The sequence below is a fragment of the Staurois parvus genome, unplaced genomic scaffold (assembly GCF_062004578.1).
Source record: "Staurois parvus isolate SC_StPar_1 unplaced genomic scaffold, SC_StPar_1.0 ptg001509l, whole genome shotgun sequence".
NCBI lineage: Eukaryota > Metazoa > Chordata > Amphibia > Anura > Ranidae > Staurois > Staurois parvus.
This window is the reverse complement of record NW_028319305.1, coordinates 135,139-147,992: the sequence shown is the minus strand read 5'-3', so window position 1 is coordinate 147,992 and position 12,854 is coordinate 135,139. Positions and strand designations below refer to the sequence as shown.

The following is a 12,854-nucleotide window of genomic DNA, read 5'->3' as shown; positions in this document are numbered from 1 at the left end:
TGCAATTGTCCGTTAAACCAGCGCAGCGCTGTATAGCAGAAAAATGGTGTAAATTGCAGTATCTCTCCCATAGTTTGTAGACGCTATAACTTCACACAAAGCAATCAATATACACTTATTGGGATTTTTTTTACCAAAAACATGGAGCAGAATACATTTTGGCCTAAATTTATAACCAACTTTGAGTTTATTATATATTTTTTATAGCTGAAAGTAAAAAATATTGTTTTTCTTCAAAATTTTTGGCCTTTTTATGTTTACAGCGTGAAAAATAAAAAGCGCACAGGTGATCAAATACCACCGAAAGAAAGCTCTATTTGTGTGAAAAAAAGGACGTAAATTTCATTGGGTGCAGCATTGCATGACCGCGCAATTATCAGCTGAATTAGTGCAGCGCCGAGTAGCAAAAAGAGGCGTGGTCATTAAGGGGGGTAAATCCTCAGGAGCTCAAGTGCCTAGTAAAGGTATGATATTTGCCTGCTGTATCAGTTCTTTTGTGTTAAGTTCTGGCTGATAGTGTAAGGGGTTAGGATTTCGATGAAGTCACTTCTTCCCCTGTGTATGTGTCCCTTCCCCTGGTGAGGAGTATATACAGAAGGAACCAACCTCATGGTGCGCAGTCCAGGCATGGGAATGCCTCTAAAAGGACCGGTGCTGTGATGTACGTTGCTCTGTTGGAGATCTACCCTTTAGCAGGACCCTCTCCAGGTTCATGTGCATGAATTGATATTCAGAGAAGGGCTTTGCTTGAGATCAGGTATGGGCCAGCACCACGGGAGGGGGCAGAGTGCAGCCAATGGTAATAGAGCTTAATGCATCGCACAACCAGGAGGGATGTTATACTGGAATTGATTTGTTGTGTAATGTAAGCTTCCTCAGCATGTTACGTGATGGGAAACAGCAAAGATGATTCTTGAGAAAGAAAAAAAGTTCCCTGGTATAAATTACTTCTAAGGATCTGAAGTGTACTACCAATGGGTGTATTCAGAAGACCTGGGAGCTGGAAGCAAGCCATGGGTATCCCTCTGGATTACGAAGAAGGCTAACTATGCAGTAACAAGTCTAACCAAGCTAACCCTTGAGGTTATGTATGAACTTTGTGGTCAACCTTTATGGTTGCAGAAGTGTGGTGGTGTAACAACAAGGAGAAGCAACCATCTGGCAAAGGATATGGTGACAGTGGCAAGTGATGAGGACTTGGTTGTGAGGGAAACATTAGTACTTCATGTTCCTCTAAGTGGCAGGGTCCCCATATTGAAGCCCACTGCTATACAAGCGCCCTCCATAGACCAAGCTCCTGGTCATGGGGTGCAAGGCCTTGCAAAGTGAAGTATGTTGTCTTCCCTGTGTGCCCAATGGCTGGATTTAATTATAGGTATTGATCTGAAATGCGAGAGAAGCTACATCATTACATAGGTTGAAAAAGACACTAGTCCATCTAGTCCAACCAATTAAAAAACTGGTGAGATTCTGTACTTGTTCAGCAATACCTAACGCTTCAGAGTCAAATGTCCGGACAGGTAGGAACAGACTTAGCTGCCCACTGGAGAAGAGACTTGGTTCTTCTATAAGCGTGTGGGCCTCAACGGGTGAAGAAGCCTCTGGCCTGAAAGTGTTATCGCCCCATAAAGGTAATGGCTTGAGTGTAAACTGTGAAGAGGCAATGGCTTGCAGTTCCCCAATGTAAAATACCAGAACCATTGATTTGGAGGGGGAGGTAGGAGACAAGGCCATCAATGAGGTGAATATGCCAGACTCATTCACCTTTCCAACCGCTCCATTTCCGCCACCCCCCTCTGCCAATCCCTCCACTGGCCTCCACTCAGTGTCCTCCACCCCCCTCTGCCAATCCCTCCACTGGCCTCCACTCAGTGTCCTCCACCCCCCTCTGCCAATCCCTCCACTGGCCTCCACTCAGTGTCCTCCACCCCCCTCTGCCAATCCCTCCACTGGCTTCCGATTGCGCAACGGATCAAATTCAAAATCCTAACACTGACGTACAAAGCTGTCCACCATACTGCCCCGAACTACATCACTGACCTAATATCCAAGTACCGCCCAACACGCACACTCCGCTCCTCACAAGACCTCCTTCTCTCTAGTTCCCTGGTCTCCTCCTCCCATGCCCGCCTCCAGGACTTCTCCAGGGTGTCACCCATCCTCTGGAACTCCCTGCCCCAACCCATCAGATTATCACCTACTCTCCTCTCCTTTAGGCGCACCCTGAAAACCCATCTCTTCAGGGAAGCCTACCCCACCCCCTGCTAACTTGCTGACCTCCTCCACTCTTCCTACCACTCCATCCCCCACAGCTATCTCCTCCTGTGCCACCATCCCCTCCCTCCTAGATTGTAAGCTCGAAAGAGCAGGGCCCTCAATCCCTTCATGTATCACATTGTATTGGTATTGTTCTGTCACATGTTCTGTCCCCCTTTGTAATGTACAGCGCTGAGCCAACTATTGGCGCTTTATAAATACTGTATAATAATAATAATATACTACGTGTTCTCCTACAAGGAGCTGCCATTTCTTTAGTGATCTGTCAGGGTGACTTTAAATGTTATAATACAGTTTTTTTTAGGGGCTGGTGATGTGTTCAGGTTACATTTTGTGATCTGGTTGAGTATATGGGTTGGGTTAAGGGTTGAAGTTAAGTCTTAACATGCAGGATAAGAAAAAATGGTTAATTTTCGGGGATCGGTGAAGTGCCAGGACTCAGGTAAGGGGGTTGCTTAGGTGTTTGGGTTAACAGCTAGGGATAGGTTGGTTGCTGGGGACATATGGAGGTCCTGTATTATGTTGACTTAATAAAAGCTTTGCACTTAGAACGACCACAATGGGTTTCAAACTCCAAAAACGAACATAATGTAGAATGAGCTCTTTCTTCGAATGACTTTTCTTCTTTTTTTGGGCTGGTTGATATTCCGGTAACCCAAGCAGAAAGTAATGTGATCTAAATGGGAAGTCACACAGGACCACACCGTAGCATGCAATTACCATTGAAGGGGTGTTTACCTTAAACTCAGTAGGCACTTGTAGTTTAGGAGTATTTAATCCAGAGAGCATGTCCAGACCAACAAAGATCAGAATGGACACGAAGATGGAGAAGTCACTAATAAGTTTACGAAGCTTAAGAATGCAGCATGAACCAAAGAGAAGGAGAAGAAGGATAATATAGAGACAGTTAGTAGATCATATCAAAGACCAAACTGAGAAACAAATCCACATATTTGTCCTTGTCATCCTCACATTGAGCTGACCTCTAGAGAAAGCTTTACAAAGCCTTAATTATCAGTAACCAGTAACTCACAAAAACTCCAATGTCATTTCAGAAGAAGCCCTGATCCCTGATGGCCACAGTAGGATAGATGGTTACATTTCACCTCCCATTCTCTCCCATATGGTGGCATAGATCGTTCCCCCTCTTTCCTCCTCTTATACGCACCCAATGGTCAGATAGATGGTTACCCCTCCCCTTCCGCTCCTATACTCTCCCGTATGATAGAATAGATGTTCCCCTTCCCCTTCCACTCCCATATGGCAGGATAGATGGTTCCCTTACTCTTCTATATAGTAGAATAGTTGCTTCCTCCCCCGTTCATATAGTGGAATATTTGGTTCCTCCTCCCTTCCCCTGTCCATATGGTAGAATAGTTGGTTCCCCCCCCCTTCCCCAGTTCATATGGTGGAATATTTGGTTCCTCCTCCCTTCCCCCTTTCATATGGTAGTATAGTTTGTTCCTCCTCCCTTCCCCTGTCCATATGGTAGGATAATTGGTTCCTCCTCCCTTCCCCTGTCCATATGGTAGGATAGTTGGTTCCTCCTCCCTTCCCCTTTCCATATGGTAGGATAGTTGGTTCCTCCTCCCTTCCCCTTTCCATATGGTAGGATAGTTGGTTCCTCCTCCCTTCCCCTTTCCATATGGTAGGATAGTTGGTTCCTCCTCCCTTCCCCTTTCCATATGGTAGGATAGTTGGTTAATCCTCCTTTAACCCTTTCATATGGTAGTATAGTTTGTTCCTCCTCCCTTCCCTGTTCCATATGGTAGAATAGTTGGTTCCTCCTCCCTTTCCCCTTCCACTCCTATATAGTGGGATAGATGGTTCCCCTTCTCTTTCTCCTCCCTTTCCCCTTCCATATGGTAGAATAGTTGGTTCCTCTACCCTTCCCCCTCCATATGGTAGAATAGTTGTTTCCTTCTCCCTTCCCCTTCCCATATGGTAGAATATTTGGTTCCTCCTCCCTTCCCCCTTTCATATGGTAGTATAGTTTGTTCCTCCTCCCTTCCCCTGTCCATATGGTAGAATAGTTGGTTCCTCCTCCCTTCCCCCTTTCATATGGTAGAATAGTTGGTTCCTCCTCCCTTCCCCCTTTCATATGGTAGAATAGTTGGTTCCTCCTCCCTTCCCCCTTTCCATATGGTAGTATAGTTGGTTCCTCCTCCCTTCCCCTGTCCATATGGTAGTATAGTTTGTTCCTCCTCCCTTCCCGCTTTCATATGGTAGTATAGTTTGTTCCTCCTCCCTTCCCGCTTTCATATGGTAGTATAGTTTGTTCCTCCTCCCTTCCCCTGTCCATATGGTAGAATAGTTGGTTCCTCCTCCCTTCCCCTGTCCATATGGTAGAATAGTTGGTTCCTCCTCCCTTCCCCTGTCCATATGGTAGTATAGTTTGTTCCTCATCCCTTCCCCTGTCCATATGGTAGAATAGTTTGTTCCTCCTCCCTTCCCCCTTTCATATGGTAGTATAGTTTGTTCCTCCTCCCTTCCCCTGTCCATATGGTAGAATAGTTGGTTCCTCCTCCCTTCCCCCTTTCATATGGTAGAATAGTTGGTTCCTCCTCCCTTCCCCCTTTCATATGGTAGAATAGTTGGTTCCTCCTCCCTTCCCCCTTTCCATATGGTAGTATAGTTGGTTCCTCCTCCCTTCCCCCTTTCATATGGTAGAATAGTTGGTTCCTCCTCCCTTCCCCCTTTCCATATGGTAGTATAGTTGGTTCCTCCTCCCTTCCCCTGTCCATATGGTAGTATAGTTTGTTCCTCCTCCCTTCCCGCTTTCATATGGTAGTATAGTTTGTTCCTCCTCCCTTCCCCTGTCCATATGGTAGAATAGTTGGTTCCTCCTCCCTTCCCCTGTCCATATGGTAGAATAGTTGGTTCCTCCTCCCTTCCCCTGTCCATATGGTAGTATAGTTTGTTCCTCATCCCTTCCCCTGTCCATATGGTAGAATAGTTGGTTCCTCATCCCTTCCCCTGTCCATATGGTAGTATATTTGGTTCCTCATCCCTTCCCCTGTCCATATGGTAGTATAGTTTGTTCCTCCTCCCTTCCCCTGTCCATATGGTAGAATAGTTGGTTCCTCCTCCCTTCCCCTGTCCATATGGTAGAATAGTTGGTTCCTCCTCCCTTCCCCTGTCCATATGGTAGTATAGTTGGTTCCTCATCCCTTCCCCTGTCCATATGGTAGAATAGTTGGTTCCTCATCCCTTCCCCTGTCCATATGGTAGAATAGTTGGTTCCTCATCCCTTCCCCTGTCCATATGGTAGTATATTTGGTTCCTCATCCCTTCCCCTGTCCATATGGTAGTATAGTTTGTTCCTCCTCCCTTCCCCTGTCCATATGGTAAGATAGTTGGTTCCTCATCCCTTCCCCTTCCATATGGTAGAATAGTTGGTTCCTCCTCCCTTCCCCCTTCCACTCCTTTATGGTGGGATAGATGGTTCCCCTCCCTTTCCACTCTCATACTCTCCTATATGGTGGGATAGATGCTCCCTTTCTCTTTCTCCTCCCTTACTCTTCCATATGGTAGGATAGTTGGTTCCTCCTCCCTTCCCCCTCCATATGGTAGGATAGTTGGTTCCTCCTCCGTTCCCCCTCCATATGGTAGGATAGTTGTTCCTCCTCCATTTCCCATTTCATATGGTAGGATAGTTGGCTCCTTCCCCCTTCCATATGGTAGGAAGGTCAGTTCCCCCTTGCCCCTCCCATACGGTAGGATATCGGGTCTCCCCATACTATCTTTGCTGTTGTTAGAACATCCATTGTCAGTCAGTAGATTTGTTTTGTGCCATTTAACAGGTTCTAATAAAGTGCTTCCAATGATGACCTTATAACTAACATGCATGTTGTCAGGTGAAGTGGAAAGGGGTGACAAGAGTGGAACGGACAGAAGGATACAGAAGGGCCAACCTTAATTTTAATAGGAACATGCAATTTTGGGGTTTCCAGTTCAAAATACGCATCCACACCACAGAAGAAGAGGATGGCGACGACTATGGCAAAATCAGCCACCAGGGTGCGCAGCTGAGGAGACAGGTAAGACGGGGTCAGTACATGGAGAAGGACAAGATGTAGACAGCGACTTGTCATCTATGGAGAATCACTGAGAGTGATGAATGGATGTGGATCCAACCCTCAGCTAGGACTTACCTTGGTAGGAAAGTATCGGCTGAACTTGAATTTCTTCAGTGTCAGCGTCAAGGAATACGTTCCGAAGAAGAGGATGAAGGACATGAGCGCCAGGTCAGGAACGTAGTTGCAGGAATTTCCCAGCAGGCTGCCGCCATATTTCAGACATTCCTTCATACTCAGCTGGCTCCAGTCCAAGGCTGTATTATTCATGACATTGTACTTGGAATTCATGTGGGAAGATAATAACCGAAATATTGTTAGAACAGCACCAACCCAACAGATGGTACCCTGTCATCTCCGCCTGGCCTCCTGACCCCCTATGTACACCGTACTCCAGAGGACGTGCATTGTAGTCACACCTGTCATCTCCACCTGGCCTCCTGACACCCTATGTACACCGTACTCCAGAGGACATGCATTGTAGTCACACCTGTCATCTCCACCTGGCCTCCTGACCCCCTATGTACACCGTACTCCAGAGGACATGCATTGTAGTCACACCTGTCATCTCCACCTGGCCTCCTGACCCCCTATGTACACCGTACTCCAGAGGACATGCATTGTAGTCACACCTGTCATCTCCACCTGGCCTCCTGACCCCCTATGTACACCAAACTCCAGAGGACATGCATTGTAGTCACACCTGTCATCTCCACCTGGCCTCCTGACACCCTATGTACACCGTACTCCAGAGGACATGCATTGTAGTCACACCTGTCATCTCCACCTGGCCTCCTGACCCCCTATGTACACCGTACTCCAGAGGACATGCATTGTAGTCACACCTGTCATCTCCACCTGGCCTCCTGACACCCTATGTACACCGTACTCCAGAGGACATGCATTGTAGTCACACCTGTCATCTCCACCTGGCCTCCTGACCCCCTATGTACACCGTACTCCAGAGGACATGCATTGTAGTCACACCTGTCATCTCCCCCTGGCCTCCTGACCCCCTATGTACACCGTACTCCAGAGGACATGCATTGTAGTCACACCTGTCATCTCCACCTGGCCTCCTGACCCCCTATGTACACCGTACTCCAGAGGACATGCATTGTAGTCACACCTGTCATCTCCACCTGGCCTTCTGACACCCTATGTACACCGTACTCCAGAGGACATGCATTGTAGTCACACCTGTCATCTCCACCTGGCCTCCTGACCCCCTATGTACACCGTACTCCAGAGGACATGCATTGTAGTCACACCTGTCATCTCCACCTGGCCTCCTGACCCCCTATGTACATCGTACTCCAGAGGACATGCATTGTAGTCACACCTGTCATCTCCACCTGGCCTCCTGACCCCCTATGTACACCATATTCCAGAGGACGTGCATTGTAGTCACACCTGTCATCTCCACCTGGCCTCCTGACCCCCTATGTACATCGTACTCCAGAGGACATGCATTGTAGTCACACCTGTCATCTCCACCTGGCCTCCTGACCCCCTATGTACACCGTACTCCAGAGGACATGCATTGTAGTCACACCTGTCATCTCCACCTGGCCTCCTGACCCCCTATGTACACCGTACTCCAGAGGACATGCATTGTAGTCACACCTGTCATCTCCACCTGGCCTCCTGACCCCCTATGTACATCGTACTCCAGAGGACATGCATTGTAGTCACACCTGTCATCTCCACCTGGCCTCCTGACCCCCTATGTACACCATATTCCAGAGGACGTGCATTGTAGTCACACCTGTCATCTCCACCTGGCCTCCTGACCCCCTATGTACATCGTACTCCAGAGGACATGCATTGTAGTCACACCTGTCATCTCCACCTGGCCTCCTGACCCCCTATGTACACCGTACTCCAGAGGACATGCATTGTAGTCACACCTGTCATCTCCACCTGGCCTCCTGACCCCCTATGTACACCGTACTCCAGAGGACATGCATTGTAGTCACACCTGTCATCTCCACCTGGCCTCCTGACACCCTATGTACATCGTACTCCAGAGGACATGCATTGTAGTCACACCTGTCATCTCCACCTGGCCTCCTGACCCCCTATGTACACCGTACTCCAGAGGACATGCATTGTAGTCACACCTGTCATCTCCACCTGGCCTCCTGACCCCCTATGTACACCGTACTCCAGAGGACATGCATTGTAGTCACACCTGTCATCTCCACCTGGCCTCCTGACACCCTATGTACATCGTACTCCAGAGGACATGCATTGTAGTCACACCTGTCATCTCCACCTGGCCTCCTGACACCCTATGTACACCATATTCCAGAGGACATGCATTGTAGTCACACCTGTCATCTCCACCTGGCCTCCTGACCCCCTATGTACACCGTACTCCAGAGGACATGCATTGTAGTCACACCTGTCATCTCCACCTGGCCTCCTGACACCCTATGTACATCGTAATCCAGAGGACATGCATTGTAGTCACACCTGTCATCTCCACCTGGCCTCCTGACCCCCTATGTACACCGTACTCCAGAGGACATGCATTGTAGTCACACCTGTCATCTCCACCTGGCTTCCTGACCCCCTATGTACACCGTACTCCAGAGGACATGCATTGTAGTCACACCTGTCATCTCCACCTGGCCTCCTGACCCCCTATGTACACCGTACTCCAGAGGACATGCATTGTAGTCACACCTGTCATCTCCACCTGGCCTCCTGACCCCCTATGTACACCGTACTCCAGAGGACATGCATTGTAGTCACACCTGTCATCTCCACCTGGCTTCCTGACACCCTATGTACACCGTACTCCAGAGGACGTGCATTGTAGTCACACCTGTCATCTCCACCTGGCCTCCTGACCCCCTATGTACACCGTATTCCAGAGGACGTGCATTGTAGTCACACCTGTCATCTCCACCTGGCCTCCTGACCCCCTATGTACACCGTATTCCAGAGGACGTGCATTGTAGTCACACCTGTCATCTCCACCTGGCCTCCTGACCCCCTATGTACACCGTACTCCAGAGGACGTGCATTGTAGTCACACCTGTCATCTCCACCTGGCCTCCTGACCCCCTATGTACACCGTATTCCAGAGGACGTGCATTGTAGTCACACCTGTCATCTCCACCTGGCCTCCTGACCCCCTATGTACACCGTATTCCAGAGGACGTGCATTGTAGTCACACCTGTCATCTCCACCTGGCCTCCTGACCCCCTATGTACACCGTACTCCAGAGGACGTGCATTGTAGTCACACCTGTCATCTCCACCTGGCCTCCTGACCCCCTATGTACACCGTACTCCAGAGGACATGCATTGTAGTCACACCTGTCATCTCCACCTGGCCTCCTGACACCCTATGTACACCGTACTCCAGAGGACATGCATTGTAGTCACATCTGTCATCTCCACCTGGCCTCCTGACCCCCTATGTACACCGTACTCCAGAGGACATGCATTGTAGTCACACCTGTCATCTCCACCTGGCCTCCTGACACCCTATGTACACCGTACTCCAGAGGACATGAATTGTAGTCACATCTGTCATCTCCACCTGGCCTCCTGACCCCCTATGTACACCGTACTCCAGAGGACGTGCATTGTAGTCACATCTGTCATCTCCACCTGGCCTCCTGACACCCTATGTACATCGTACTCCAGAGGACGTGCATTGTAGTCACACCTGTCATCTCCACCTGGCCTCCTGACCCCCTATGTACATCGTAATCCAGAGGACATGCATTGTAGTCACACCTGTCATCTCCACCTGGCCTCCTGACCCCCTATGTACACCGTACTCCAGAGGACATGCATTGTAGTCACACCTGTCATCTCCACCTGGCCTCCTGACACCCTATGTACACCGTACTCCAGAGGACATGCATTGTAGTCACACCTGTCATCTCCACCTGGCCTCCTGACCCCCTATGTACATCGTAATCCAGAGGACATGCATTGTAGTCACACCTGTCATCTCCACCTGGCCTCCTGACACCCTATGTACACCGTACTCCAGAGGACATGCATTGTAGTCACACCTGTCATCTCCACCTGGCCTCCTGACACCCTATGTACACCGTACTCCAGAGGACATGCATTGTAGTCATTTCCAAAATTCACCCCTTCTTAATGAATGAAACCACCGAGATACTAATTCACTTCCCTGTTATCTCTCGACTTTTCAACTTCCTCCTCGTACAGATAACTCCCCTCAGTCTATCAAGGATGCTCCTGCCAGACCTATCTACCTTACCAACTGCTCAGTGTCCTCCACCCCTCTCTGCCAATCCCTCCACTGGCCTCCATTCAGTGTCCTCCACCCCTCTCTGCCAATCCCTCCACTGGCCTCCATTCAGTGTCCTCCACCCCTCTCTGCCAATCCCTCCACCGGCCTCCATTCAGTGTCCTCCACCCCTCTCTGCCAATCCCTCCACCGACCTCCACTCAGTGTCCTCCACCCCTCTCTGCCAATCCCTCCACTGACCTCCACTCAGTGTCCTCCACCCCTCTCTGCCAATCCCTCCACTGACCTCCACTCAGTGTCCTCCACACCTCTCTGCCAATCCCTCCACTGGCCTCCACTCAGTGTCCTCCACCCCTCTCTGCCAATCCCTCCACTGGCCTCCACTCAGTGTCCTCCACCCCTCTCTGCCAATCCCTCCACTGGCCTCCATTCAGTGTCCTCCACCCCTCTCTGCCAATCCCTCCACCGGCCTCCATTCAGTGTCCTCCACCCCTCTCTGCCAATCCCTCCACCGACCTCCACTCAGTGTCCTCCACCCCTCTCTGCCAATCCCTCCACCGACCTCCACTCAGTGTCCTCCACCCCTCTCTGCCAATCCCTCCACTGACCTCCACTCAGTGTCTTCCACCCCTCTCTGCCAATCCCTCCACTGGTCTCCATTCAGTGGCCTCTATTTCTTTCTGCCAATCCCTCCACTGTCCTCCATTCAGTGTCCTCCACACCTCTCTGCCAATCCCTCCACTGGCCTCCACTCAGTGTCCTCCACCCCCCTCTGCCAATCCCTCCACTGTCCTCCATTCAGTGAACTCCACCCCTCTCTGCCAATCCCTCCACTGGCCTCCACTCAGTGTCCTCCACCCCTCTCTGCCAATCCCTCCACTGACCTCCACTCAGTGTCCTCCACACCTCTCTGCCAATCCCTCCACTGGCCTCCACTCAGTGTCCTCCACCCCTCTCTGCCAATCCCTCCACTGGCCTCCACTCAGTGTCCTCCACCCCTCTCTGCCAATCCCTCCACTGGCCTCCATTCAGTGTCCTCCACCCCTCTCTGCCAATCCCTCCACCGGCCTCCATTCAGTGTCCTCCACCCCTCTCTGCCAATCCCTCCACCGACCTCCACTCAGTGTCCTCCACCCCTCTCTGCCAATCCCTCCACTGACCTCCACTCAGTGTCCTCCACCCCTCTCTGCCAATCCCTCCACTGACCTCCACTCAGTGTCTTCCACCCCTCTCTGCCAATCCCTCCACTGGTCTCCATTCAGTGGCCTCTATTTCTTTCTGCCAATCCCTCCACTGTCCTCCATTCAGTGTCCTCCACACCTCTCTGCCAATCCCTCCACTGTCCTCCATTCAGTGAACTCCACCCCTCTCTGCCAATCCCTCCACTGGCCTCAACTCAGTGTCCTCCACCTCTCTGCCAATCCCTCCACTAGCCTCCATTCAGTGTCCTCCACCTCTCTGCCAATCCCTCCACTGGTTTCTGATTTCCCAACTACTACAATTAAAGCACTGACAACATAGAAAGCCATCCACATCTCCTCCCGGAGCTCCATCACCAAACTCATCTTACAATATCACCCAAACCATGCACTCCACTCCTCCCGAGACCTCCTGCTCTCTGCCTCCCTGGTCTTCTCCTCGGAAACTCCCACCCCAATCTGTCTATCTTCTCCTTCACCAGCCTTTAGGTGATCTATGAAAGCTCATCTCTTCAGGGAAGCCCATCCCACCTAAGGGTCAGCCTCACATCTATAGAGAATGGTCAGTTCTGCTGAACATTACTTACCAAAGTTGTGTTAGTGTTGTTAGCTGCAAACATGGCTGAATCATTGAATAAAGTTGTGTTCACTGGAAGAGAGAGAGAGATTGGCTTCAGTATTTGCTTCATACAATCCATCACGGAACATATCAGTGGGAGGCAATGGGGGCTTCAATCATGTGATATAAAGAGGAACTCTAACATGTGTCTATGGTGTGGGCCTTGGGTCAATGTGAGAAGAGCTGGACAATGGCCCCTGGGACACACTGAGCTGGTTTTATACTGAACGGCGGTAGCCCCATCCTTGGATGTCCCCCCATACACAATATTCCAATGGGGAATCCATGGAGGTCCCAACAGCACTTGGAATGAAGCCAGACTACATGGGGGATGAAGCCAGACTACATGGGGGATGAAGCCAGACTACATGGGGGATGAAGCCAGACTACATGGGGGATGAAGCCAGACTACATGGGGGATGAAGCCAGACTACAAG

The 12,854-nt window shown here is 50.2% G+C and overlaps 1 protein-coding gene across 4 annotated transcripts in view; it reads right to left on the bottom strand.

Annotated features, from left to right (window-relative positions):
• SLC4A5 (solute carrier family 4 member 5) overlaps positions 1-12,854 on the bottom strand; it is a 169,952-nt gene that overhangs the window by 41,779 nt on the left and 115,319 nt on the right. The window contains exons 16-19 of one of the 4 annotated variants that reach the window (XM_089662644.1): positions 12,386-12,447; positions 6,432-6,632; positions 6,192-6,305; positions 3,016-3,129 (exon numbers count right to left, since the gene is read on the bottom strand). In XM_089662644.1, coding sequence (XP_089518770.1) covers positions 3,016-3,129; positions 6,192-6,305; positions 6,432-6,632; positions 12,386-12,447 — 491 coding nt within the window. The remainder of the gene's footprint in view (positions 1-3,015; positions 3,130-6,191; positions 6,306-6,431; positions 6,633-12,385; positions 12,448-12,854) is intronic. The other 3 variants (XM_089662646.1, XM_089662648.1, XM_089662647.1) reach the window with 3 other exon arrangements.